At 44.2% G+C, this 25,711-nt stretch overlaps 3 protein-coding genes and 1 pseudogene across 3 annotated transcripts; 2 read left to right on the top strand and 2 right to left on the bottom strand.

Moving 5' to 3' along the window:
• Positions 1 to 629: 629 nt before the first annotated feature.
• On the top strand, positions 630 to 9,158 carry LOC103986472 (acetylornithine aminotransferase, mitochondrial-like; annotated as a pseudogene).
• Positions 9,159 to 9,797: 639 nt separating this feature from the next.
• On the bottom strand, positions 9,798 to 13,554 carry LOC135637565 (asparagine synthetase [glutamine-hydrolyzing]). Its single transcript, XM_065150150.1, has 13 exons — positions 13,400 to 13,554; positions 12,829 to 12,967; positions 12,308 to 12,403; positions 12,066 to 12,207; positions 11,802 to 11,992; positions 11,569 to 11,730; positions 11,405 to 11,485; positions 11,109 to 11,330; positions 10,892 to 11,026; positions 10,735 to 10,815; positions 10,568 to 10,654; positions 10,355 to 10,462; positions 9,798 to 10,264 (listed from the first exon to the last, which is right to left on the bottom strand). The coding sequence occupies exons 1-13, from the start codon at positions 13,477 to 13,479 to the stop codon at positions 10,013 to 10,015; spliced, it is 1,776 nt and encodes a 591-aa protein (XP_065006222.1). The 5' UTR covers positions 13,480 to 13,554; the 3' UTR covers positions 9,798 to 10,012.
• Positions 13,555 to 21,553: 7,999 nt separating this feature from the next.
• On the top strand, positions 21,554 to 24,576 carry LOC135638694 (protein trichome birefringence-like 28). The gene is made up of 5 exons (XM_065151975.1): positions 21,554 to 22,587; positions 22,697 to 22,868; positions 22,953 to 23,149; positions 23,240 to 23,383; positions 23,813 to 24,576. Exons 1-5 carry the CDS (start codon positions 21,863 to 21,865, stop codon positions 24,210 to 24,212), a joined length of 1,638 nt encoding a protein of 545 aa, XP_065008047.1. The 5' UTR covers positions 21,554 to 21,862; the 3' UTR covers positions 24,213 to 24,576.
• A 269-nt stretch (positions 24,577 to 24,845) lies between these two features.
• On the bottom strand, positions 24,846 to 25,693 carry LOC135638695 (em-like protein GEA6). The gene is made up of 3 exons (XM_065151976.1): positions 25,500 to 25,693; positions 25,280 to 25,413; positions 24,846 to 25,196 (listed from the first exon to the last, which is right to left on the bottom strand). Exons 2-3 carry the CDS (start codon positions 25,392 to 25,394, stop codon positions 25,060 to 25,062), a joined length of 252 nt encoding a protein of 83 aa, XP_065008048.1. The 5' UTR covers positions 25,395 to 25,413; positions 25,500 to 25,693; the 3' UTR covers positions 24,846 to 25,059.
• Between the last annotated feature and the right edge of the window lie 18 nt (positions 25,694 to 25,711).

The following is a 25,711-nucleotide window of genomic DNA, read 5'->3' as shown; positions in this document are numbered from 1 at the left end:
TTTATCGACTGCTCTCTTGATCTTGATATGTGCACCTCAGCTGTGAGTTAAAATTTTGTTTATCCTTCTCATAAACAAGCGTTTTTTTGATTCGGCAGGTGATGGCTGTTGGTTGACTTCTCAGACAAATTAGTAAGTCTGCTGACATTTGTATTCTAATGTTTTCTTGGTAAGACTCCTGAGCCAATCGACTATTCTGAGGTCTACTTCAATTTGTGCAGACTTCAGAGAGAATCTCAAATGTAAGCCTATGCCATGATCTGTTCTAACAAAATGCCAAACATTTCGGCATTGCAAATTAAGCCATGCTGCGTTTCAAATGGATACAATATGTGCACTGGATTTGCATCAACAAATACGCAGCGGCAGCAGCGAACTGCAACTGGTGAATCGCCTTGGCATAAACCATTACCGCAGGTTAAATTAAAGAGTACCGATGAGCTATTTTTTTATTACTTTTAAATTTTTCGATATTCCGAAAAAAAAACCAAAATCTGTGGAAACAAATATTAATAATCTTCATAATGGTATTTTTCATATATTTCCTAAAAAAATCCAATATATATATATATATATATATATATGTATAATTTTAAAATAGATACAAATATTCATCCGTCGTTCGGGCGCTCACAGAACTCCCCAAACGCTCGGCCACCATTTCCCATCAATACCCTAATCTCTACGGTAGCCCTCGACGCGTTGCTCCACTTGCTCTCCCTTCTTCCCCAGCCTTCAGGTCCAATTACGTTCCTCGGCTGATCCGAAATCGTCAGACAAATCTAATCGTTCGACCGATACCGCCCTACCTATCTGCCCAACCTCGGGCAGAACCATGAATTCTCTCGAGGCATCGGTCGTCCCTCTCGTTTCCCCTGCAACTGATGTCCCTCGCCTTTTTAAGCTGGACAGACGGAAGAGATTCGCATGTCGAGCTCAACTTCCGAAGGCTTCATCATGCCTGGTGTCGGACGCACAGCAGAACGCGGTAGCATCGTCGGAGCCAGCGTCGAGGAAAGTGATGGAGTTGGAAAAGAATGTGTTCGTGGATACCTATGCCCGAGCTCCGGTGGTGATCCAGAGTGGCAAGGGATGCGAACTCTACGATGTGGACGGGAAGGAGTACCCGGACATGACGGCCGGGATTGCGGTGTATTCCCTCGGGCATGGTGATCCGGATTGGGTGAATGCGATGATCGAGCAGGCTCACACGCTTAGCCATGTCGGCAACGTCTACTACTCAATCCCTCAGGTAAGGCTGGAATTTTGTTAGTTGGAAATGCAATTTTCATTCGATTCAAATCGTTAGCGACTATCCATAGACTAGAGATTGCTGCCATCTGATAGTGGATGGTGTTGTGTCGTGAAGAATGGCTGTAGCTTGTTGGCTTTTACGTATAAGAAATTTTTTGGCTTCTTGATTACTAGGTGCATTGGGTTCACTTTGGGTTTGTGCATTAGATGCTAGGGGCGTCCTTTGGATCCTTTTCTTGTCTTTCCATACTTTTGAAAGTTGGTGTTTTGTTCTTGTCGTGAATTAAGGACCAACCACATATAAGAGGTTTGTAGACGTGATGAGAACAGTTCTGGAATACCTGTTTTAATACGAACAATGAGGTCTCAATATGCATTGGAAACAAAGCCCTTATCAGTAACCTGGGTTGAAAACATGGAACAATATAAACTATATATAAATTCACCTTCATGTAAGACGTCTTTTGTTGGACATGGACCTTATATTTATGACCTACTTCTCCCATCTCTTGCTATAAGATCATTAATTTATCTGTCATGCTCAAAGGCACAGCACTATGTGCAACGCTCTGATAGTCTTTCTATCTTGTCCATATTTTAGTATGGTATTGCATTGTTTCCCTGCCTGACATGGTGATATGTGGGAAGGATTTCACACATCATTACCCTCAAATATGAATGCTTTTCTTTTTAGATGTAATCAACTAGATTTGATTTATCTATATGGTTGTCTTCTACAATCATCTTTCTTAAGAGTATAGGATCTTTTATTTCCAGTGATTAATCTTTGTGAACCCCTTGAAGGGTCACCATATTCTTGCCATGATATCTTGTGAGGGATACACAAGTTGAAACTTACAAGGCTGGTTGATTGGAGGCACATTATTCTTGGTTATTCGGATTAGGCATATAACACCAAGAGTTGAGTTTTTTTACTTTACATGGAGAGAACCAAGCGAAGTTCTTTATTCAGATATCACAAAATATGGCATTTCAACTCTTTCCCAGCTAATTGTGGTCAAGCAGCTGGATAAAGAAGAGAAGACAACAAACTAAGCGATTTGCACGCCACCTGCACCCTCTTTTGCACTTGTTTTGGTTTGTATAGGTCATTTATTTTTGTGTTATTATATAGGAAGATAAGAAACAATTATTTGTGGTGTTCATTGTGTAATTCATACAACCTTCTCTAAAGTCGCTCTATTTTTCTTCTGAGTGTTATTCTTAGAAATAATCCCTCTTCTTATTGTACTATTTTTCTTATATTCTGTGATCGTTACTCTTAGTTCCTTTGTATTCTGGGTGCTCTTTTATGTTCTTAACATGAAATCCCTATGTAATTTTGTGTTTATGTTCCTAAATATCCTTTTACATAGCCTTTTTTTTCTCGTATTTTGTAACTTAAGCATAAAAAAATTTACTATGTCCTAAACTCCACAGTAGTTTATTTGTTCAGTGGACAATATGCATGGATAATGCAGGTGACTCTTGGAAAGCGCCTCCTGTTGCAAACTCTGGAACGGAAGCAAATGAAGCAGCTATAAAATTTGCTAGGAAGTTTCAAAGATTTTCACACCCTGATAAGAAACTTCCTGCTACAGAGTTTATTGCTTTCACTCATAGTTTCCATGGAAGGACAATGGGTTCTGTTGCCCTCACAAGCAAAGAACACTACAGGTTACCCTTTGAACCTGTCATGCCCGGGGTCAAATTCATAGAATATGGAAATTTTGAGGAAGCCAAGAAAGCAATGCAACATGGCAAGACAGCAGCAGTTTTTATTGAACCTATACAGGGTGAAGGTGGAATATATAGTGCCACAAAGGACTTTCTACTGGCTTTACGCACTGCCCCTGTGATGATGCTGGAGCTCTCTTGGTATTCGATGAGGTAGGCAGCTTACTTTTTTGTTTACACGAATACTTAGTTCTTTTCTTTTCGAAATTATGTGATTGGCTTGGTGTATCCATCACTCTCTGTTTTTGAAATTTTAGTGTCCATTTATAAATTTGTTGTGGTTGGATCTATTAAGCTAAGCTAAGTAGTTCATAGATGTAATCAGACGTCCTGCAACCGCAACTGTCAATTTTGGGACTCATATTGTCATTAGAAAAGCAGAGAAGCTGAATTATCGGCTGCACAATTTACCTCTATCCTGAAAAATTTTGATCGATGTGTCAACATTGAAGTTGTCTGGCAATCTCTATCCTCATTGGTGTTGTTTGTGTCTATGTAGTTCTGGTACGTGTCAAACTGGAGAAAACTCCAGTAATTGATATTAGGACTTGTAAAACAGTCCTGTTGGAGATACTAGTGCTAGAACCTCAAATGACCTGATCCTTAGAATTCATTGATCATGCAAAATGATCTTGTCCTCTTTCCTCTTTGTCCATCCTCTTCTTGGCACAGTATTTTAATATAACTAAAACAGCATTGTTTACTACTTTTGTTGCCTACCCTTTTGAGGATATCAGTATACTTGATTGCATCTCTCACCTGGAACTGTATTTAGTGTTAAATTGGTTCTATTATTCATCTCTTAGTAGTCCAACATCTCAACTTATTTTTCATAAATCTTGAGGTGAACCAATCCCGAGAGTTTCCTGCCTTTTGAAGGATTAGAATTGCATCTTCTGGAGGTTCAAGAATTTAATTGGTCCTGGTTAATAGTTGAATACTATCTCCTTATATGGTCATGAGATTGATTTATGTATTCCTTTTTTCTCTTTCAATTCTGTTTATACTCCTTGGTATTCTTTCATACACTGTTATGACTTGAGCCCATTATCATGTTTGAATTATTTTTTTTTTTCTCACAGGTACAACGTGGATTGGGCCGAACAGGTCATCTGTGGCTCATGAGGCCTTTGGTGTGATGCCTGATATGATGACCATTGCCAAACCTCTTGCTGGTGGTCTACCGATCTGTAACGGACAAACTTCTAAACAAGATGTTGGATGTAATGCTTATGTCTGTCCGTTGTCTTTTGGCATGTTCATGCCTTGTACAGAATGTAAAGGGGCGGTCGAAGGCTTAATAGTCCCATTTTAGTTGGGTTGGTGGCCTCTTTAGGCTTGTAAATAAAGGTTGTGTCATGTGGACACGTTCGAGAGCTTTTCGGTCTGTAATGGACCATTTTACCCTTTTGTTGTGCCACTATTCAGAGCTTGTAAAGTCTGTTTGTAATTTGCATTGTCTATGAAGTGTTTTTCGGACATGTTTGCTTGTGGATCCCGATTGAGGCGTTCTCTTTAACCCGTTCTCTCTTTTGTTGGTCCTAAGGGACAATGGGAGGCTTCGGGGAGGCTGACCTTTGCGGACGGACGCGCGAGGGTGCCGCACGCCTTAGGCAAAACCAGCTAAGGTCGTGACATTGTGGTATCAGAGCGGGACAAGCACTCATAGAAACACTTGACATGCAAACGTGGGGGACCTAGCGGGGTTGCGTTGAGGGCAGTCAGCACACGCGCGACCGTTTGAGGGAAAACGGGCATGGAGATGTAGGGAAAAGAGTCGCTCAGAGGAGCGAGCATCTGAGATTGGCATTCAGAGGAATGACCAACCCTTCGCGCAAGAGGCACCACGAGAACAGGCAAGCTTGGAAGAATTTGGAGCGCACAAAGGTTGGGATGGCTGAGTTTGAGCTACGGCTCAACGTTGACAACTTTACTTGATGGTGCTCAAGGCAAGCGAGGCGCTTGGCAAAGGACGAGACCATGCAAAGTGGAATGAGTTGCTCAGCGACCGAAAGAGTTGTGCAAAGCTCACAGAGGTGAGGGGAATTGCTAACTCGAAGAATTCGGTACTCATGCATGGGCTTGTATGCGGACGATGGATTGTTCGTGGCCATCCCAAGGCGGTCGAGACTCGGCGCCATGGAGCATTGAAACTTTCTCTTCGACATGCGAAGGATACGTCCGGAGGAGGCTGAAGTGTGCAACGAGTTCAGCATGTTGCTAGGCCTTGAGGGGTGCAGCGGTGGCTGTATTGACGTGGAGGCGCAATCTAGTAAGTGCGTTTGCAAGAGGCAGAACAATGCACAGTTTGTTCAGCAGATCGGAGTAGTCCAAGGGGATGGTGGTCTCCGAAACGAAGAGAGATGTTGCTCCAACAGGACAGTTATCCAGGAGGGATAAGTCTCAGCTCTCCAGAGGGAGAATCATGTGAGACGGACTTCATATGTTGAGGAGGAGTACCTCACAAACAACAACTCCACGAAGCTCGATGGACTGAGCAAGCGGCGAGGAGTCGTCGCATGATCTCGCTTGAGAGAATGCATTGGTGGATGCATTGCGAGATCAAGTGGGGGAGCGACCCAAAGCAACTCAAATGGAGGCACACTTGGAGTCGATATGGAGATCGGACTCAAGGGAGGGCTGACCCGTGGAATGGTGGGCGCGAGGGCCACCATCGACTCAATGCAGAAACGAGGAGCGGAGCAACTTGGGTGTAACTTGGCGAAGTACCCAAGCCGCATGAAGGGAGCCAGCATAGAAGTTGGAACATGGAGCAGAGGCACAGCGCTTTCCCTAGACAGAGGTCAAGGACATGAACTCTTGCAGAGGCAGGAGTAGAATCATGCTGTTCCCTGGGTCCTTCATTCTGACAGAGCGGACTCATCTTGCATGGTGCCAAAGACGAAGGGAGCTTCGGGGCACATGCACCTTATCTCGGAGGAGCATTCGATGGAGGAACTAAGGCGACTCAATTTGCGGAGGCGAAGTTGGGTACAGAAGGCCTTAGCACGGGGCAAGAGGACGCAGAGGCGGGTACTCTTGAAGAATATGCCACAGTGTTGCCATTCGAGTTGCTATGAAGGAAGCGGTGCGCAGTGGAGATTGTGCTGGTAGGGGCAGAGGCCCAGGATCCAGACAATGGTGCACAAATTACATTGAAGTCGGTGGACTTCGGGAGCTACTAGGCGACGGACTGTCCTAGAGCGGTGCTTCATCTAGGTGTGACCCAAGAGTGGGTGGATGAAGGTCGATTGCCAAAGGAGCGAACAAAATCGAAGGTGGAGGAGACCCTGCGATGTATTGGCAGAGGCCACATATGGAGGGTTCACAATTCGAGTTTATTCCACAAGGATCAGAATGCAATGGAGATGTCACCAGGAGGCGACATGGTGCAGCGGATCGTGGTGGAACAGTTCGTGGCAATGCGACACACACGACATAGTCCCGTGAGGGATGAGATCATATGGAGGTATGATCGGGAGCTACTGGGAGCTCCGCTTTGGTGAACAACACGACGGCAAGAAGGGCTATGGATTCAAGGAGTGAAGGCCATGGTACCGCAGAGGCGGGTCTTCCGGGCGTGCACCGAATTTTGCATCGGATGAAAACCTTGGTCATCAGCATATGGGGGCTGGGTTCCACCAAGGGAAAAGTTCGAATGCAAGTACCAGTGAGTCCCATGAGAGGGACTTGATCATGCAGAGGTATGATCGAAGCAGCTGGAGAGTTGGACTGCTCCAGAGCTCATATTCGCTTAAGGGAGCCCGACAAGTTAGAGGACAAGGTCGAGTAAGCGAACGTTGCTACCAAGGAAGCTAAGGAGAACAGAATCGGTGCAAACCCTACAATGTGATGGCAGAGGCCATGCATGGGAGTTGCAGTCTGTCTTTCCATCGACCAAACAGACTGCTTGGAGAACACAGAGGTGTTGAAGCAGGAGGTCGAAAGGGGCGAGGAAGCGACGACGAGTCCAGAGGGACTTAGCTACCCAAAATCAAGCATCAGTTAGAATGGAGGTGGACTCAGAGGAGTGCCACGGAGACATCTCTACTGATTGTGAAGGAAAGGGATACAGAGGCGAGGCGACGGATAGTAGGGCCATGGGCATGGCAGCGCCATGGTACCGCAGAGGCGGGACTTCCGTGCAAGTCATTGATCCCTTGCTCTCACGGAGGGAGAGCGCTTGGTCGTGAAAGGGGCCGAGGAGGTGGAGCATGCAGAGGCAATCTCCAAGTACCGAGACAAGGCTGAAGGGCAGAGGCCAAGAAACTTCGTAAGACCGGTGTCAACAAGTTTCTCATCAAGATAGCCATAAGTGAAGGACTTCGGGTCATGCAAGAGTGCACGACCAAGGAACGAAGCAGGCAGTACGCGGTGCTGTACGTTTGCTACTCAGTGGAGTAGGCGGCAGGGTTGATGGAGAAGACGGTACAATCCCAGAGGCGACCTCATCTATCAGAGAATTACTCCAAGTTGGGGTGAAAACTTCCTGCATTCCAGAAGTTCAATGGCATTGAGAAGGTGAATCACAGTAGCTAACTCAACGCAAGGAGTGCAAACACTTCAAGTGCTTCAGAAGTGTGAGCAAAGAGCAGGCGAAGGCCAGTAACCAGCTCGATGCATGAAGTACAACCTCGAGGAGGCGGGCGAAGTCAAGTAACCTTTGCCTTCTCAACTCTTAAGAGAATGGGCGAAACCGAGTACCCCAATTCTCTTATCTATCCAGCAGAGGAGCTCTGCACAAGTTCAAAGACCCTTCGAAGAGAATGGAAGATAATAGTTGTCAAATCCTCACCAACGGTGATCAGTGCTACTGAGAGTAGATTGTCCGCCTCATTTCCCAACGAAATGCCAATCGAAAGCGGAAGTGATGCGAACCTACTTGGATGTGACAACTAAGTGAAAGAAGAGTCAATGAGCAGATTTTATGGAGGAAGGACCCAAAACTTCAGAAGTTTGCGAGGCGATGCTCGTTAAAGCTCCAACAAGCATCCACCCAGTTCAAGCAGCATGTGGAAATTTTGAGAGACTGGCGCACTAAGGATGGTCTTTTCCTTCATTTGGTGGATCCGCAGGAATCAACGAGGATCAATACAACTCAGCCAACCCCACACCAGAGTCAGAGTCATTGGCGAGTTGAAGCAGCATGGCGGATCAAAGGTTCGACTACTCAGAAACAGCAGCGGAGAGCAGCTGGGAGCCAGGAGGCGCATTGCAGCTGGAGCGGAAGATTGAAGACTCAGCAAAGGCGAAGAGTTGCAGTGTTCACAAAGGCTTCGACGAGGACGTCGAAGGGATAAGTGGGGGAGAATGTAACGGACAAACTTCTAAACAAGATGTTGGATGTAATGCTTATGTCTGTCCGTTGTCTTTTGGCATGTTCATGCCTTGTACAGAATGTAAAGGGGCGGCCGAAGGCTTAATAGTCCCATTTTAGTTGGGTTGGTGGCCTCTTTAGGCTTGTAAATAAAGGTTGTGTCATGTGGACACGTTCGAGAGCTTTTCGGTCTGTAATGGACCATTTTACCCTTTTGTTGTGCCACTATTCAGAGCTTGTAAAGTCTGTTTGTAATTTGCATTGTCTATGAAGTGTTTTTCGGACATGTTTGCTTGTGGATCCCGATTGAGGCGTTCTCTTTAACCCGTTCTCTCTTTTGTTGGTCCTAAGGGACAATGGGAGGCTTCGGGGAGGCTGACCTTTGCGGACGGACGCGCGAGGGTACCGTACGCCTTAGGCAAAACCAGCTAAGATCGTGACAGATCGGTGTCGTCCTGACCACTGAAAGGGTTGCTGCCGCCATAAGCGCTGGAGACCATGGGAGCACTTTTGCTGGTGGACCACTAGTTTGTCACACAGCCCTTGCAGTATTGGGTAAAATACAGGAGCGCAGTTTCTTGGCCAGTGTAACTAGGAAGAGACACTATTTGAAGGAACTACTTGTTAATAAACTGGGAGGGAACCTGCACGTCGTGGATTTGGGCTGATCGCGGGAATTGAGCTGGACATCCAAGCTTCTCCTGTCGTCGATGCCTGTCGAAATGCCGGCCTTCTGGTGCTCACAGCTGGAAAAGGGAACGTAGTTAGGCTGGTGCCGCCTTTGATTATATCCGAGGAGGAGCTGGAACAGGCTGCCAAAGGTAATGCCTCTAATGAGGCATAGAGGCTTCAGATTTTTCTAAGATTTATCTTGTTTCCAGCATGTAATTTACTATGGATGTGAAACATGTACCTGTTTCTTGGCATAAATCTGATTCAAGTATAATGTCTTTATCTATGTTATGTGTTCATAGAGGATCAAACAACACAACCTAGATTTTCAAATCAAACCAGTGGTAGTCCCTTTCTTATACAGATTTGTGCATGTGAGCAATCATGTTGCAGGACTATTCCTATTGTGCTTTCTTTATGTATATAGATGTGACATCTATTTATCATCAATCCTCTTGTACCTTTAAAATTTGATGAACTTGTTAGGTCAGGCTGCTTTGGAGTAGTGTTTTTTTTTTATATGTAAATAAAACCAGATCTCTGTCTAATAAATGTTTAATTCTTCTTCCATGTAGAAAAAAAATCTGCTTGCTTGATTCAGCTGTATGATGAACAGACAGACTAGTGGATTGAATCTGGAACTCAATTATTTTTAGCTTCCTACATATATGCATGATAAACTTGTTGCACAGTTCACTTCCATCATGTAAAATATAAATTGCCTTAATATCCAATGAATTCTGTGACCTACTACCTCTCTTTGTATATTATGCTGCCTTCTTTAGATCACTTCCAAGGATCAAAGGAAACCCAGAGATTTGGACAAAGGTGTAGTAGCACCATGCGATGTTCATCGTAATCGACCCGGCAACGAACAAAGAAAGCCGAGCACATGAAAACATGTTTGTGGAATGAAGGCCTGACAGTGCCATCCACTTTATTCGACGTATACAAGGTGTTCGACCACCAGTAGCTACTTACTAATATTACCTCTCGATCTAACAAGTCACTGAGCCGCAGCTACAGGGCTCCTCAGGAACTTATGGTGAGCTCCGGCGCTTTCGCTTCCATCACCCTCTGCTTCTTGTTGACGAGCATGGCGGGGCTCGTGCCGGTCGTGAGAGAAGACGGCACGGCGGCGGGATCGTACGCCGAAACATGGACGCCCAGAGCAGCTCTGCCCGAGGGGTCGAGGTTCTTCGACCACTGCGCGTCCCACTCGATCGCCTTGGCCGTGCTGCATGCCACGCTTGGTCCGCCAGGGATCGTCAGCCTCGCAGAGTTCTGCAACACCGTCACAGAATTCTCACATCTTACCGACGAATGCTTGACCGACGGCTCTATCACGGCAATTAAAAGAGCATATGATTCTACCTGCGGGAAGAACCTTTCAAAGATCATCCTGTAGTAGTAGGCTTCCTTCGTGGTTGGCGTGTTGTGTGGGTATATGTGCTTCGCGTTCTGCATCATTTTGCCCGACACCTGAACAAGATCGACGCCGTCTGTCATCGCGAGCTCTCTCTCTCTCTCTCTCTCTCTCGCTCCATCGAGAAAGAAGGAGATTAAATGGACGACAAAGTTACTTACATGTTCTGCCGCGTGGGACTTGAGGCCATCGATCCAGCTGTAGCCAACACCATCACTGAACTGCTCCTTCTGCCTATAAAGGATGTGCTGCAGAGACAAGGAGGACGAAATCCTTCAGAAAACTCTCTTCTTGCCGCAGTAAATGAAAAGAATCGGTGGACGAAAACCTTTGGCAGGTAGGGGTTCTCCTCATCATCAAAAGCCTTCCTCAGTACCCACTTCTCGATCCGACCAAGATCAGGCTTGATCTGATCATGAACACATCACGTCAGCAAGCGACAGACTTCATTTCTCTTGGCACCGCAGATAATCTATTTAACGTACCATTTTCCATTCAGGATCAATGCTCATGGCGACATCGATGAATTCCTTATCCAAGAAGGGCACGCGAGATTCCAGTCCCCATGCCGATGTTGCCTTGTTGGCTCTTAGGCAATCATACTGGTGCAGGGCTTTTACCTGTGGACATAATTGGATTCGGACAAGATGATGAGGTCTCTCGGGACCTTCCGATCAACACCACCACCGATAGTTTGCATACCTTACGACATGTTTCTCCGTGGAATTCTTCCTTGTTCGGTGCCTTGTGGAAGTACAAATAGCCTCCGAAGAGTTCATCCGACCCCTCCCCTGAGATCACCATCTTCACTCCCAGTGCCTTGATCTTACGAGACATAAGGAACATCGGTGTGCTAGCTCTGATCGTGGTAACATCATACGTCTCGATGTGGTAGATCACATCCTCGATCGCATCGATACCGTCCTGGAAAACACACAGACTCATCAGCTACATTTATGGTCCGTCCGTCTTCTCGGCAAAAAGAGCTTCCAGAGTACCTGAACGGTGAAGTGGAACTCATGGTGAACGGTTCCCAGGTAGTCAGCAACCTCCTTTGCTGCCTTCAAGTCCGGTGATCCCTGCAACAAAAAAGAACATATATCCGCATGAATTCTTTTCTTTTTTGACCGCAAGGATCGTAGGATGAGCACAGGTTGCCGACCTCCAAGCCAACGCAGAAGGAATGGAGTTGAGTCCCCCACTGCTCTGCAGCTTTTGTTCCTGCCAAGTGACGAGAAGTCACAGCAGCAACCAGTGACGAATCGAGTCCACCAGAAAGCAGAACTCCAAATGGGACATCGGTCATCAGCCTTTTGATGACAGCCTGCACAAGTGAGAGAAAGGAACTACTCAGTTACCCGAGACAGCAAAAGCACATCCGCATGCAGTCTTTACCTTCTCAAATGCCTCCCTCAAAACAAGGGGATCATATGGCACCGATGGAATCGCCTCCGAGTACCACGGCGGGTTGTACCATCTCTTGTAGCTGCCTTCTTTGCTGGAGTACAAGTGCCCGGGAGGGAAGACCTCAAAGTGTTCGCAGTCGTCGTTCAGACCTTTCATCTCCGATGATATCCAAACAGAACCTGCAGTACCAACAGCAGATTCAGAACAAAGCTTAGAATCCGTAGAACAATTTACAGTATTCTTATCACGTACCGTCGAGTCCCCAGCCGATGTAAAGAGGAGTAACTCCGATGGCATCTCGGGCAGCGATGAAGCTGTTGTCGCGAGTGTCCAGCAGCACAAACGAGAAGATGCCATCCAGCATATCCACGAATCCTTCGCCATGTTCCTCGTACTGTGGATCATAGAAACAAGTCAACAATCTGAAGTAGTTTGTGCCGCTTATTACGTTCTCATGATGGAGATGGAAAGATCAGACCAAAAAACTTGTTTACCAGATGAGCGATTACTTCACAGTCACTCCCAGTCCTAAACTTGTGATGAGGAAACCGTTTCCTCAGTTCTTCATGGTTGTAGATTTCTCCATTCACCTATGCGTCAAACAATTAAACTCCCTTTCATCAGTGAACGAAGCACGAAGAACAACTCGAGGAAGCATATTAATGCATACTAATTTTTCTTTCGTGAAGATCTATCGGCAAAGAATTTTACCAGATATAAGTTATATTCGCATAAGTCGTGCAAAGAAACGAGAGTTAAGAAAATGAGTCCGGAGAACATTTGTGGAACAAGAGGTTGGTCAGCCTTAATCGTGGAACCTTGAGGTCCATACGTATCCTTTTCCAGCCTGTCTCTCACCAATTTGGCCGGACATCACCAGTTTTATTGGGTCCAAAAGTTCTTAATTCCTCCACGACTTTGATCCTTATTGTCAAATTTGTGTTGGATATTATTTGTGGTTATGCGACGATCGAACGAGAAATTGAAGCAACGAAGGGTTAGAATCATTCAGTACCGTAACAACGATGGATTTGTCTTCATTGTACAGGGGCTGGTCACCGGAAGCAGGATCGACGATGGCCAGTCTCTGATGCGTCAGATAGCAATCTCCATACTGGTGCAGCCCACTCCAATCTGGTCCGCGATGCTTTAACCTGTCTCCAAAGACGAACAAGATCACTCCTTTTGAACATTCGTTCATTCATTCATATCAACTACTGGACTCCGATCATCCATCAAAGTTTAAAAGTCTTTAGGCAGGTTTACGTTCTTGTCGAAACAAGCAAAAACCTTCTCCCCTGTTTATCTAAAGGTTTTAGACATCGATCATGGATCAAAAAGATTCTTTTTTGGGGTCATTTTCGTTACATAAATAGCACAAACACAAACCGAAAGTCGAAATTTTGGCATCGCTTTCATTGTTCCACTTAGTTCATGATTCTTCATGAGGATGCCTATGAGAACTTTGTCCGATAAAGCAAGAACAGAGAACGGGGCAACAGCAAAACCAAGCAAACGGTGGACGCATGGATGAATCATGGATTAAGCAGAAAGAAAGAGAGGGTGGAGAAGGTGGGGATGATTGCCTGCGAGAGAGCTCGAGAACTCGAACCCTTTTGGCCTGCGACTCATCGGAGCAACCCAAGACTGCCAGTATCCCACACATGATGGCACGCTCGGGGATGCAGCGGAAACCCAAGCAAGAGACAAAGGAGGAGGGGTGGGGATGGATGAGGCGCCTCGGAGGACCGATCTCGTTGCGAGGCGGCCTCCATTTATAGGCGCTCCGCGGGACGCACGGAACCGCAGCTGCTCCCTCCCGCGCGCGGCGTCGTCGTCGAATCACGACGCGTCGCCAACCATCGTACGGCCGCACTCGACAGACGCCTGCTCCACGTTCCAGATGCCGCCGCGTGTCCCCGGGCGGATGGGAATGCGTTATCCGTTCGACGCGTGACTCAGCTGGTCCCCGCGGGCAGCCGTCCGCGTCCCACGTGTCGATCGGACCGTCCCGAGATCTCGCGCTCGCGGGTTCCCTAGCGTCCACTGCGACCGTCGATGACGGATACGGACGGCTCTGATCGAATTGACCTTTCCACGTTTAGGTGCAGTAAATTCTTACCTTATCCTGGAGAGCGGATATGGATAAAACGACTTCACCGGACACTCGGATGGCATCGCAATTGGGACAGTGACGCTCCAATGGCGTGGGATAATTCATATCCTTTCCTGGTAGATTCATTTAATCTATCCACTGCTCTTGTCGCCGCATTTTGTGCACCGAACATGCCGATCTAGTGCCAGTCTTGTGTCACGAGCGAGCGAGCGAGAGAGAGAGAGAGGCCTGTCTTCATCAAACGAAGGAAGAAGGTAACAATGTTGTTTAGTACCTCCTCGTCGAGGGATGAAGAGGTGAGAGCACTCAACTACTCCATCGAGTATTAATGGTGCTATGCTTGCATTCCTTCCCTTCCTTTGGGATCGGAAAACCATAAAAGCTGAGATCGGATCGAGGGTGGACTCTGTCAAAGTCAGTGTCTTTGAAACGTAGGGTTTGCGTTGGAAATTTGAGGCCTGTCTTGTTGGTGTAAAGGGTGATTAGAATTAGGACTTTTCTCACAGTCAAGCTTCTTGAAATCGAAGTGTTGCAGTGTTACACGTTTCGAAAGATTATGGCCAAGTTTCTTCTACACTAAGGATTATGGATTTGTCATCTTCTACGTAAGGATGACATATCATTCTTGTATTACGTATCTTCGACATCAGTGAAGCTTCCGGATAATATGTATCATCCTCCTTCTCTACCATTGCTGTTGAAAGCGAGAGAGAGAGAGAGAGAGAGAGAGAGAGAAGACTCGGCAGCGGTGATCAAAGAATCGCACATTGCGATCCACGCATCGCACATCGGGAGAAACCTTATCTGATACGTCCGTGAATACAAGCAAAGGCGACGAGTTCCCTGCTGCCATCCTTCACGTAACTCTACTTTTCAGTGACAGCGACCGGGTTGTGGCGACCCACCGTAACAAGAACGCCATGCCATCGCCCTCATCGATCCAACTCCATGCGTCAATTACATCGATAACTACAGTGCATGCATGCCACCAAAATGCCACGTTCGATTGATGAAGACGGGGTGACAATATCCCAATCAACAACTCGGGTGAGGCTTCTCGGTCTCCTCGAGACAGGAAAGAGAATGACATCCTCAAATTTTGAGATACTAAAAACGATACTATATTGTATTCTATTTCGAATTTATCAACACAAATTGATGGAGTATCTAACTTCTCTCTCTCTGTAATAGAATCTTAATCAAGATTCTGATGCTAAAAATCCCTTGAATTCTATTTCATCATAAAATTTGATTTAATATTCCAATGCTTATGATGTAAAGGGTAGTTGTTAGCACATAGCTCTTAACTAAAAGTGCATCAGGTGGTCCTTTGTAATGTGTCCAAATCAATCGCATCCTTCCTTGTTCGACACATTAAGAGCATCACTACACTGTTTGTACTGTACCATCAAAATAAATTTACCCACCTCGAGATGTCGATCCACTATCATAACAATTAATTTTTTTTTTCTATCAATCACAATAATCACTAGAGTGTCCAAACATCAATGAAATATAATTTATGCTTCTAAAGAAATGCCATGCCGTCATCCATTTTGGTGAGGATAATAACCCCATCTTTCTCATCTAGTGGCAGTTCAGTCGTTCAATTCCCATGATACATAAAAGACTACGATACTGTTCTTCCTTCATCGTTTTACTATAATCCACCTTTCCATATCACGTCGAATAGGATTTCGCAAACAGGATTTAATGACTAAACATTCATGTCGTCAGGTAAGCAAACAATTGTTCTGCATGGACTTAAATATACACATATCTCATCCAGTTAGCTTTTGCTTGCAGTGTCGTGCCATTGTTTGAGCATTGGAATCTACCTCTTTGCCTTGCGTTATTTCAGAAATATTATGTGTAGTTCTGCGGTGATGAAACGTAAAGATTTTGATAATTTATCATATGATTTTGAGCTCGAATTTCATCTTCATCATTTATTTTATTGTTTGTAAAGGAAAACTCTCAAGTCGATGGTCTAATCATTTGACCTATGGATGGCCACCGGATCAAATGCCACCTCGTCTTCTACAAATCTGTCTCATCCACTTAAATTGGGAGAGAAATGTGAGCCTCGACTGTCAGGATCACATCCTTTCGGTGATTGGGAAGATGATGGCATTTGTCATTGATCTAGCAATTAATGTTTTGAATGATTTCCACCGTGTTCTTGCAATAATGCCGTGGCGAGATCGATCTTTACTCGAGCACTCATCAATAATTGACCTTGATTTTATCTTCATTGTTGCCTTATCCTTATTCCAATTCTTTTATTGAGACGTACATGATTGGCATCTCAAAGCCATTGATAGATTGGCTATGTGTAGAAAATATGGTTTTAATAGGTCAATGCGAACCAAATGTTATTCTGGTTTTTTGGTAAGAAAATTCCACTGGGGCTTATTTATTCTCAAACAGGACCTGTTTAAGTGGGTCATATATATATATATATATATATATATATATATATATATATATATATATATATATATATATATATATATATATATATATATATATATATATATATATATATATATATATATATATATTAGTATGATTAGTTGATTCATTCGAAATTATAAGCTCTCTGACTACTAATCCGAAGCCTCGTCGAGACCTATGTTATCTAAGAGTGCTAAGATAATAGCCGTAAGCTATAGGGTAGATTTGATCTATTTTAATCATAAAATAAATAACCAAGATAGATATGGAATAAGATTTTTAGGTCAATATGTTTTTTATTATATATATCCATACCTATCCAATTCGACACTATTAACGTTAGACTCAAGCTAAAAGGACATGTGATTATGTTAAACTATTGATAGTCGATATAAGACTATGTCCGATCTCAAATCTTAATAATGATAAAAAATATTAAACTCAAATCTTAATAATAATAAAAAAACGGTTGGTAGAGCGATGATGCATTATTTTTGTTGGGAACTTATGATGATATTATTATTATTATTATTATTATTATTATTATTATTATTATTATTATTATTATTATTATTTATTTTGGATTGGGAAAATAAATAAGTATTGGAGTTCAAAAATAAATATGTGATTGTTGAATATCTAATGGAGTTCAAAAATAAATATCTTCAGGAGTTGAAATGAAGAAGAAGAAGAAGAAGAAGAAGGTAGATGTGATTTCCTTGAGATTATCTACACACAGTTTCGTAAGGCACTGAACCGTAGCACTAGAGATGGCATCGTCTTGTTCCTCTGGATTCAAACGTACGTGCGGTGTAGGTTGATCCTTATCCTATTCTATCCTCACCATTCGAGTTCCCAAAGTAAGCCTTTGCAGCCACTGCATGGTTCGATGGCAACGCCACTTTGTTCATCTGTCGTCTCGTCTGCTTAATTGCGCAGCCATCGACATCGACATCGAATAGTTGCCACCTCGTTCTTCATCTCATCAGCTCATCTTGGCGTTCATTCGATTCAGTCGCTGTTCCTTCAATTACGAGACTTCCACGCGCGTTTACTCCGTCGATTGTGTTCCATGAATGAGTGGAGCCTTCTCCATCGCTTCTTTTGCTTTGCCGTGCCGCGGAAAGTAAGAGCCTAACTAAAATCTTATGGTGGTAATGGAGCTGAATTGGATTCTAATTCTTGCATTATCGACTTGTTCCACTCATTAATTCTTGGATAAATTCCCATAAAATAGTATATCACATCTCGAGAATGATGAATTAATGAAATTATTGTGAAGATTAGTGATTTATGAGGTAATATATATTTATATAGGTTTTGAGAGACAGATTTTCTATACTCATATTACTCAATTAAATCATGCACTCAAATATATAATTAATTTTCAAATTACACATTGACTAAGGATATAATAAGTGCAAGGATGTCATTTTATATTTATTTTTACTATGATCTTCTATCATGCCCCCCGTAACATTGAGATTCCGCCAAGGATGTTAATCTTGGACTGATATAATTAAAATATCTTATCAGCAATAGGCTTTGTGAGGGAGTTTGTTAGTTGGTCAAAAGTATGGATGTCAAAAATATATAGTTGATGTCTAATTACTTGGTCTCTAACGAAGTAGAAGTAGATGATAATATGTTTCATATATGAATGGAACACCGGATTGGTACATAAGTGAAATCGATATTATCACAGTATATTATAGAAGTGAATTGGAAGGTAATATCAACTTTGTGTAGTAGATTAATGACTCAATTGTGTTCTACAACGGTGGTAAGTCAATTGAGTTCTGCAATTGTACTGAAGATGGCTTAGTGTTCAATTTCAATGGTGGATCTTGTAACTATATTCTATTTCTTGAAACTCCAACTAATTAGATTTGCTCCAAAGAAGATAATATAGACTAACGTAGATGTTCTATCATTAGTATTGTCTATTCAATCAGTATCGACAAAGGCATGAAGATGAAATATGAGTATTCACGAAAAAAACTTCAATTAAGTCACTTTAAGATATCACAGTATACATTTTAGTGTAAAACAATGTGTAGTGGAGTGTCAATATATAAATTATAAATTTGTTGATTGCAAATGAGATGTCCAGATGTACAAGAGATAAATACAGTAAAGAATCAAGTACTTATCGACACTATATAAAATTCATAGTAGGCCTACTATTATATAATTTGAGTAATTCAACAGTAGAGAATAGAGTGGCAACTTATTTAGCATTCTACGTATTCGTATTTGATGATAGATCTTGAATGTACTTTTTTTTTAGATATGAAAAATCCAAAAGATATAAATGTTGCTTTTTCTTACATAAAATAGCTTAAGGTTCCTAAATCCTTAATAAAGAATCGATCTATTAATTTTTTAAAGAATTATTTAATCTTCATGAGATTAATATCTATGATGATAATGTTATCCACATAAATCAATAGATATATAATACTTCCTTTTGGTTGTCATAAAAATAAAAGATGTCAGACTTGGAGTTGACGAAACCAACTGAAGTAAAAAATGAGTCAAGTTCAATATATCAGGCTCTTATATGCCTTGCGTATGCTCTAATCGACCTGTCCGATCTTGCACCATGTAACGTTGCTTCATGCTTCCCGAGTTGCTCTGTACCATGCGACACCACCTCGGACAACCTTGTGCAGCTATCTCGTATGGGTTCAAGGTGTTGTGCCGAAGTAGCACGTCACCTTAGCTCCAAAGCATCACGTCGGCTCTGACATGGCGGGAGACTACGGTAATGGGGATGTCGAAATATACCCTATCACCAAGGATAACTTAAGCAATTAAATACTTTGGGTTTTTGAAAGTTTGAGATTTTATAAAATAATTTTTCAAATGGTGACTAGTGTTGTAGGATTGGGATGAGCATATGATTGATAATGTAGACTATAGTTTGAAAGGTTACTGACCAAAAGGTCAGTGGTATATATACTTAGTGTAAGAGGATGAGACTAGTTTCAACTATATGTCGATACTTTCATCAAACAAATCCAACTAGTGGAATTGTGTGTGGTGGTGACTTGGGATATTGTATATTATATGATAAGAGATAAGTTGTTAAAGTTTGATATTCACTTCATCATAGTAAATTATTTTAATGATAGACTAAAAGAAGTTCTCGATCATTATTTCAAAATGGGTAAACATTCCAGGAACATCATATTTATATTTGAGATAATATAACTATGTACATTTAGTAAAATAATCTATGAAAATAATATAAAATCTAAAATTATCAAAAGAAAGTGGTCGGAGTATAATATAAAAGACCATGTAAAAGAAAGTAATGAGAAATTAGTATCATAATGAGTTTTATGTTCTACTTGATTTGGAGGTTGAAAGAAAGTAGTGAGAAATTAGTTATTAATGAATGGATGATGATGAATGACTAAGACAATGATATCACACATCGATTGAAACATTAATTGAACTAAGAGCAATTGATTGTGTGATTTGTGAAGCCGATGATCATTCATAGATGTTATCTTTATTCTGGTCTCGAACTAAGAATGCCCTCATGGCCAGATCCTTTCCAAGAAATGAGTCAAGAAAAAACTCAATACATATTATTTTATTTATAAAATTAAGAGATAGAGATAAGATTTGATGTTAGATATACACAAAGTATCATCAAATGTAAAAATGTTTGTGTGAGTTAAGTATTATGGAACCAATATGAGTAATAAGGATTTTATTACTGTTGAGTTAAGTTATTTTTTGAGTTGTCTAGATAAAAGTTGCCACCATGATTGAAAGGTTGATAGTATAATAAGGGATTATGGTTCTTTTATGTCTCCTATATGTTTATATACGACATGTTGTTCGATCTTTTATTGAAGCTCTTATTATTTTAATTATCTTTTTTTTTTGAATTTTGATTGAATTAAAGTGTGATAGTTGGTCCATCATCGTTTCTATCATTTTAGATATGTTTCATTATTAATCAACTTATCATATAGTTTTTAAAATGATATTGATAAGTTATATACCCAAATTACTATCGTCAATTTTTTATATTCGTCAATTAGACAATTGAGTAATTTTTCATTATTAAGAGATGACATATTAGAGTCAAATTATTTGTAATAATTTTTATATTTTATATATAATCAACCAGAGTACTTTTTTTATATGTTTTCATCAAATAGATAAATCGTAACTAAATTAAAAATATAATAAATATAAAAATATAATTTTATATTTTAATGATATTCTATCAGAACACACAGCCTGAGCTCCGTAATCCCGAAGCTGCAAGTGGTGGACGGGGGCTGGTCCTCGGAGGATGAGAGTCGGCGTTCCCGTTCTCATTCCGAGACCGACGTCGAAGGCAGCCACGATCAAGTGCCCGTGGAATCCGGCGGACGGTGGTCGCGCAACCCATGCTCGCCATGTGTTCGGTGAGGTGCTTCAATGGCCGAATTATTTTGAGCAGCAGCAACATCAATCATGGAACTCGATGGTTTGTTCTCTCCTTGCTACGAACCATTTCCCATCAGATCCAAAGAGGAGAAAGAGAAGGTGGTGAGCGCATGTTTTGGATGATAGCGTATGGTTCGACATGTCTGATGCTGTGGTGGGATTAGGTGTGCGGACGAATGAATAAAGATGATAGACTTCGAGCAGCGCAGCTCTAATGGGACTGATGGAATTCAAAGAAATTAGGTGTATACCCATTTGGTTGATTGGAATGGCATCATCCAATTGATCTAACAATCCAAACTATAACACCCAATGATATATCAACTCATAGACTTTTAAGCGATCGAATGCCATGTGTGTTGCATGTGCATACAGTGGGCCAACGCTGAATCCAAATCACTTCTAATCATTCACCTTTCCTAGATTTTAAATGTATTCTTTTAAGGAAAGGACTACTCTCTCTCTCTCTCTCTCTCTCTCTCTCTCTCTCTATATATATATATATATATATATATATATATATATATATATACATTTAATTTGATGGTTTAAAATTTCTGCAGCTTGTGAAAGTATACATTTAACGGTGACAGCGGCAACCCATCTACCGCCATGGAGATCAATGCTTGGTTGCTTCAAATGGGCAAGGACGACGCCAGCCTCCTTGAGTTACAAGGCATTTGACTTTTCTTCCCTCAGCTACAGCCAACTTAGCTTGGCGAAGAAGACTTGGAGGTCGCAGGCAAGCCCTCACCATCAACGTAGAGTTCAAAGCTCAGGGCAAGTGGACACGCGATTCGGAGCTGGAACCTGGTTCCTCGCCTTTGTGCGGCATATGCTTGAGCTCGGTGGGCCTTAACACGAGTTTAATATCCGTCCCAACACCAGACCAAGGACTCCGATGAAAGAACCCGTCGTTTTCCTTCTTTGTCCTCTTTCTTCCTTCTCTCTACCACTCGAACACGCCTCTTCCTAATTCCTGTTGCTTCTGCCGCCTCCTCTCCTCTTCGGCCCACATGAGATGCGATCGCCTGGCCGGAGAACGGTCGTTCTCTCATCGAGGACTCCGGCTATGAAGCGCCCGCTGCTGAGCAGCGCCCGGAAGCATGGCAGGAACCCCGTGTCCGTTTTCCTCTTCTTTGTCTTGATTCTCGTCATGTTGATGTACAGCGAGGACTTCAACTCGATCGCCGAGTTCTCCCTCAGGAATTCTAGAGCCAAGTCCCAGGAATTGGCCCATCAAGAGCTCGCTATAGCTAAACCAAGACACGAGGGACTTATCCTCGATAGCACAAAGGTAGCAGAGGAGGAGGCCGAGGAGGAGGAAAGGAAGGAGGAGCGACCGGTGTTGCAGAGGGAAGCAAGCGACGCGATTGCCAGAGAACAACCGCCAACTGACGAAGAGGGCCGCCAAGAACCCGAAAGGGAGGGTGCAAGGGCATCGGTGACCGTCAACGTGACGCAGGTGGCCCGGTTGCCGTCCGCCAGGAATCAGGGGCACGAGCAGCAGTCTGTCATATCCGACCAGCACAAGTCGGAGGCGAAGCCGCAGCGCGTAGTCCTCAACGTGCCGGAGACTTGCGACCTCTTCGAAGGCCGATGGGTCTACGACGACGTCTCCTACCCGCTTTACAAAGAACACGAGTGCCAGTTCCTGACGGAGCAGGTGACGTGCATGAGGAACGGCCGCCGCGACGACAACTACCAGAAGTGGCGGTGGCAGCCCCGGGACTGTAGCTTGCCGAGGCATGTACCCATCCTTGGTATCAGTTCTAATTCGTCCTACTTTTGGATTCCTTATATTGCTTGAATCTAATTGATGTTCTGGATTTGATTTCTGTTGATGTTCATGCAGATTCGACGCGAGAGTGCTGCTGGAGAGGCTGAGAGGGAAGCGTCTCATGTTCGTGGGGGACTCTCTTAACAGGAACCAGTGGGAATCGATGGTGTGCTTGGTCCAATCCGCCATCCCATGGGGCAAGAAGACTCTCACCAAGAACGGCTCGCTCAACGTTTTCAGAGTCGAGGTAGCAGGACTAATCTGCACCCGGAATTTCTTGTGGATCGGGTTACATTTAGACGAGGTCTTTGATCCTCTTGCATGATGGCAGGATTACAATGCTACGGTGGAGTTCTACTGGGCGCCGTTCCTGGTGGAATCGAACGCCGACGACCCCAGAATTCACAGCGTCCCGAACCGCGTCATCACCAATTCGATCGCCAAGCACGGGAAGCATTGGAAGGGCGTGGATTACTTGATCTTCAACACCTACATCTGGTGGATGAACACACCCAAGATGACAGTCCTGTGAGTACTAATCTCCACCTGATGACTTCGAGCTAATTGTTGCGCCGTTCATGTTGGTCCGATGACGAGCTTCCAATTCCATGGCAACAGGCGAGGATCGACCAAGTACAGTAGGATCGAACGGGCTGCAGCTTACAGAAGAGTCCTGAGAATATGGGCGAGGTGGGTGCACAGGAATGTGAATCCCAAGAAGACGATGGTGTTCTTCATGAGCCTGTCCCCCAACCACATGAGGTTAGCTCCGAAGCTTCCTCTTCCTTTCGCGGTTCACTGAATCCAGCTAATCAGAGTCACATCATCACTTTTCTTCCTCCAATAGCTGTTTCAGTGAGAACAGCCAAGGAGATGTCCGCTCACGGTCCATATCCGTGTGCTGAGCCACACGGTGCTCGGTGGTTCTCTCCTTAATTATGGAGTAATCTAGTCGGTTAAGGTGTCTGATATCATCTCGGCCGACATTGAGGGGAGGTTTGTCTTCCTCGCATGGCCTGATGCGAGAAACACCTGTCGTCATATGAAGTTGACTTTGTCAGGGGGCGTAAACCCCGGTTTCCGTGGTCACCACAAAGTTATCTTCTTTCATGCCTTGAACTCGAGTCTTTTGAGAGAAGAATTGCGTCAGTTTAGATGAGTGAGGAATCCATGGCTTGTTGATGACAACAGGAGCGAGGACTGGGACAACCCGGAGGGGATCAAGTGCGCGCTGGAGACGATGCCGGTGATGGACATGTCGCGCCAACTGGAGGTCGGCACGGACTGGCGGCTGTTCGCGGTGGAGGAGAGCGTGATCCAGTCGATGCGGCTGCCGGTGTCGTTCATCAAGATCACGGCGCTGTCGGAGTTCCGCAAGGACGCGCACACGTCGGTGCACACGCTCCGGCAGGGGAAGCTGCTGACTGCGGAGCAGCAGGCCCACCCCGCCACCTTCGCCGACTGCATCCACTGGTGCCTCCCGGGCCTCCCCGACACCTGGAACGAGTTCCTCTACGCCCGAATCGCTTCCCGGCCATGGCCCAACCAACACACACACACAAATCTTTCGGTCTCTCACCTAGTACATTGATTTTGGTATATCTTCCGCACAATTTTACCTTGTTTTGATTGGGGATTTGTGGGATGCCACTGAGTTGGGTTAGGTGACAGCAACACGACGTCGACCGCCTTTGAATGGTTGCCACCCACACGTCGTGATCGCTGTGAGCGCATGCTGTACGTCATGTGGTCACACGGCGGGGGTGGAAAAAGAATGCAGCGTAAAGAACCAAGAGAACGAGAGCGACACATGTTTTTCCTGTTTCTCTTTTTTTCTTTCAATTTCTTATTTCGTTTTTCATGTGCGAAAATTAGATATAGTTCGAATCAAATGTAGGTGGGAATGTTTGAGTGAATTCAATCAGGTTGTGGTCTGAACCATTGGGATTGGCCCAGTCTTGTTCATCATCTCTGGTGGCCTGGAATTTGGCAGACGCATCTCTCAGCAGACCGAGTTGAAAGCACCCAAAGTAATACATTATTGCGACATCAACTTGATCGCCCAACGAAGAGAAGGGAAGAAAAGTCGAAAGCGTTTGGCAACCGGAATATAGAATGACTGGCGTTGTCTGCCAGCCATTATTCAAGCGTGAAACAAATTGGGTGTAAGCAGAGAGGTTAATGAGGGTGAAACCATCATGAACACAAGTGATACAGCAAGAAAGAACAGCAACAAATGGTCTCACAGGATCACGAACGCCACAAAGTCGATTAAACCAAACCACGGACTCCATTGAAGCAGACCACAAGAACCACACACGTTCCCATTCAGAGGTCGGATACTGAGACGAATGTGGCACGAGACGACCCCAACACTAACAGACGCAAACCCCAACCCACGCCCACCGGCTGCTCCTCACCCCTACATCCACCATCCCTCACTTGGTCTCGTCGACGTCGCCGCCCTCGCGCATCGCCCCTCCGACTCCGGTGCTGTGCCCGCCCTTGCGCCCCATCTCCTGGTACCCTTCCGTGCCCAGCTGCTCCTTCCTCGTCTGCCCACCGCGGCTACGCCCTGGACCCGATGTTATACCATCGCAACAAGATGACTCAGATCGAAGAAGCTTCAAAACAAGATCAGCCTTCGTGCACGTATACCTTCCGCTAGGTGCTCCTGCGCCTCCAGGCTCTTCCCGCCCGTTCCGCCGGGGACGACGGTCTCACCCTTCCTCGCCCTCTCGTCGAGTTCGCGCCGCTCCTGTTCCGTCGACATCGATCCTTCTAACTCGCACCTTTAACGAGAATCTATGTCAGGTTGTGGCCATCATAAATAGAGACGGAAAGACCACGGGAGATGGACGGAGAGCGTGCCGCGTACGAGTTTACATGGACGAAACCAAGGGTTCATGGTTTCTGGTGGCGACACGTCGGGCGTATGTGCAGGAAACAACGACACGAATCCACTGTTTGCATGACCGAGGGAAGTCCTGAGAAGAACAACACCTACTAAACGTATTTTAATGCCACCGGGACTACTGTTTTGGGCTGGCCGAGGTCGAGAACAGATGCCGAACTTATCAAGGCAGTGTC

The sequence above is a fragment of the Musa acuminata genome, chromosome BXJ3-5 (genome assembly GCF_036884655.1).
Source record: "Musa acuminata AAA Group cultivar baxijiao chromosome BXJ3-5, Cavendish_Baxijiao_AAA, whole genome shotgun sequence".
Classification (NCBI taxonomy): domain Eukaryota; kingdom Viridiplantae; phylum Streptophyta; class Magnoliopsida; order Zingiberales; family Musaceae; genus Musa; species Musa acuminata.
Note: the sequence above shows the minus strand (reverse complement) of the source record. Positions and strands in the feature narration are given on the sequence as shown.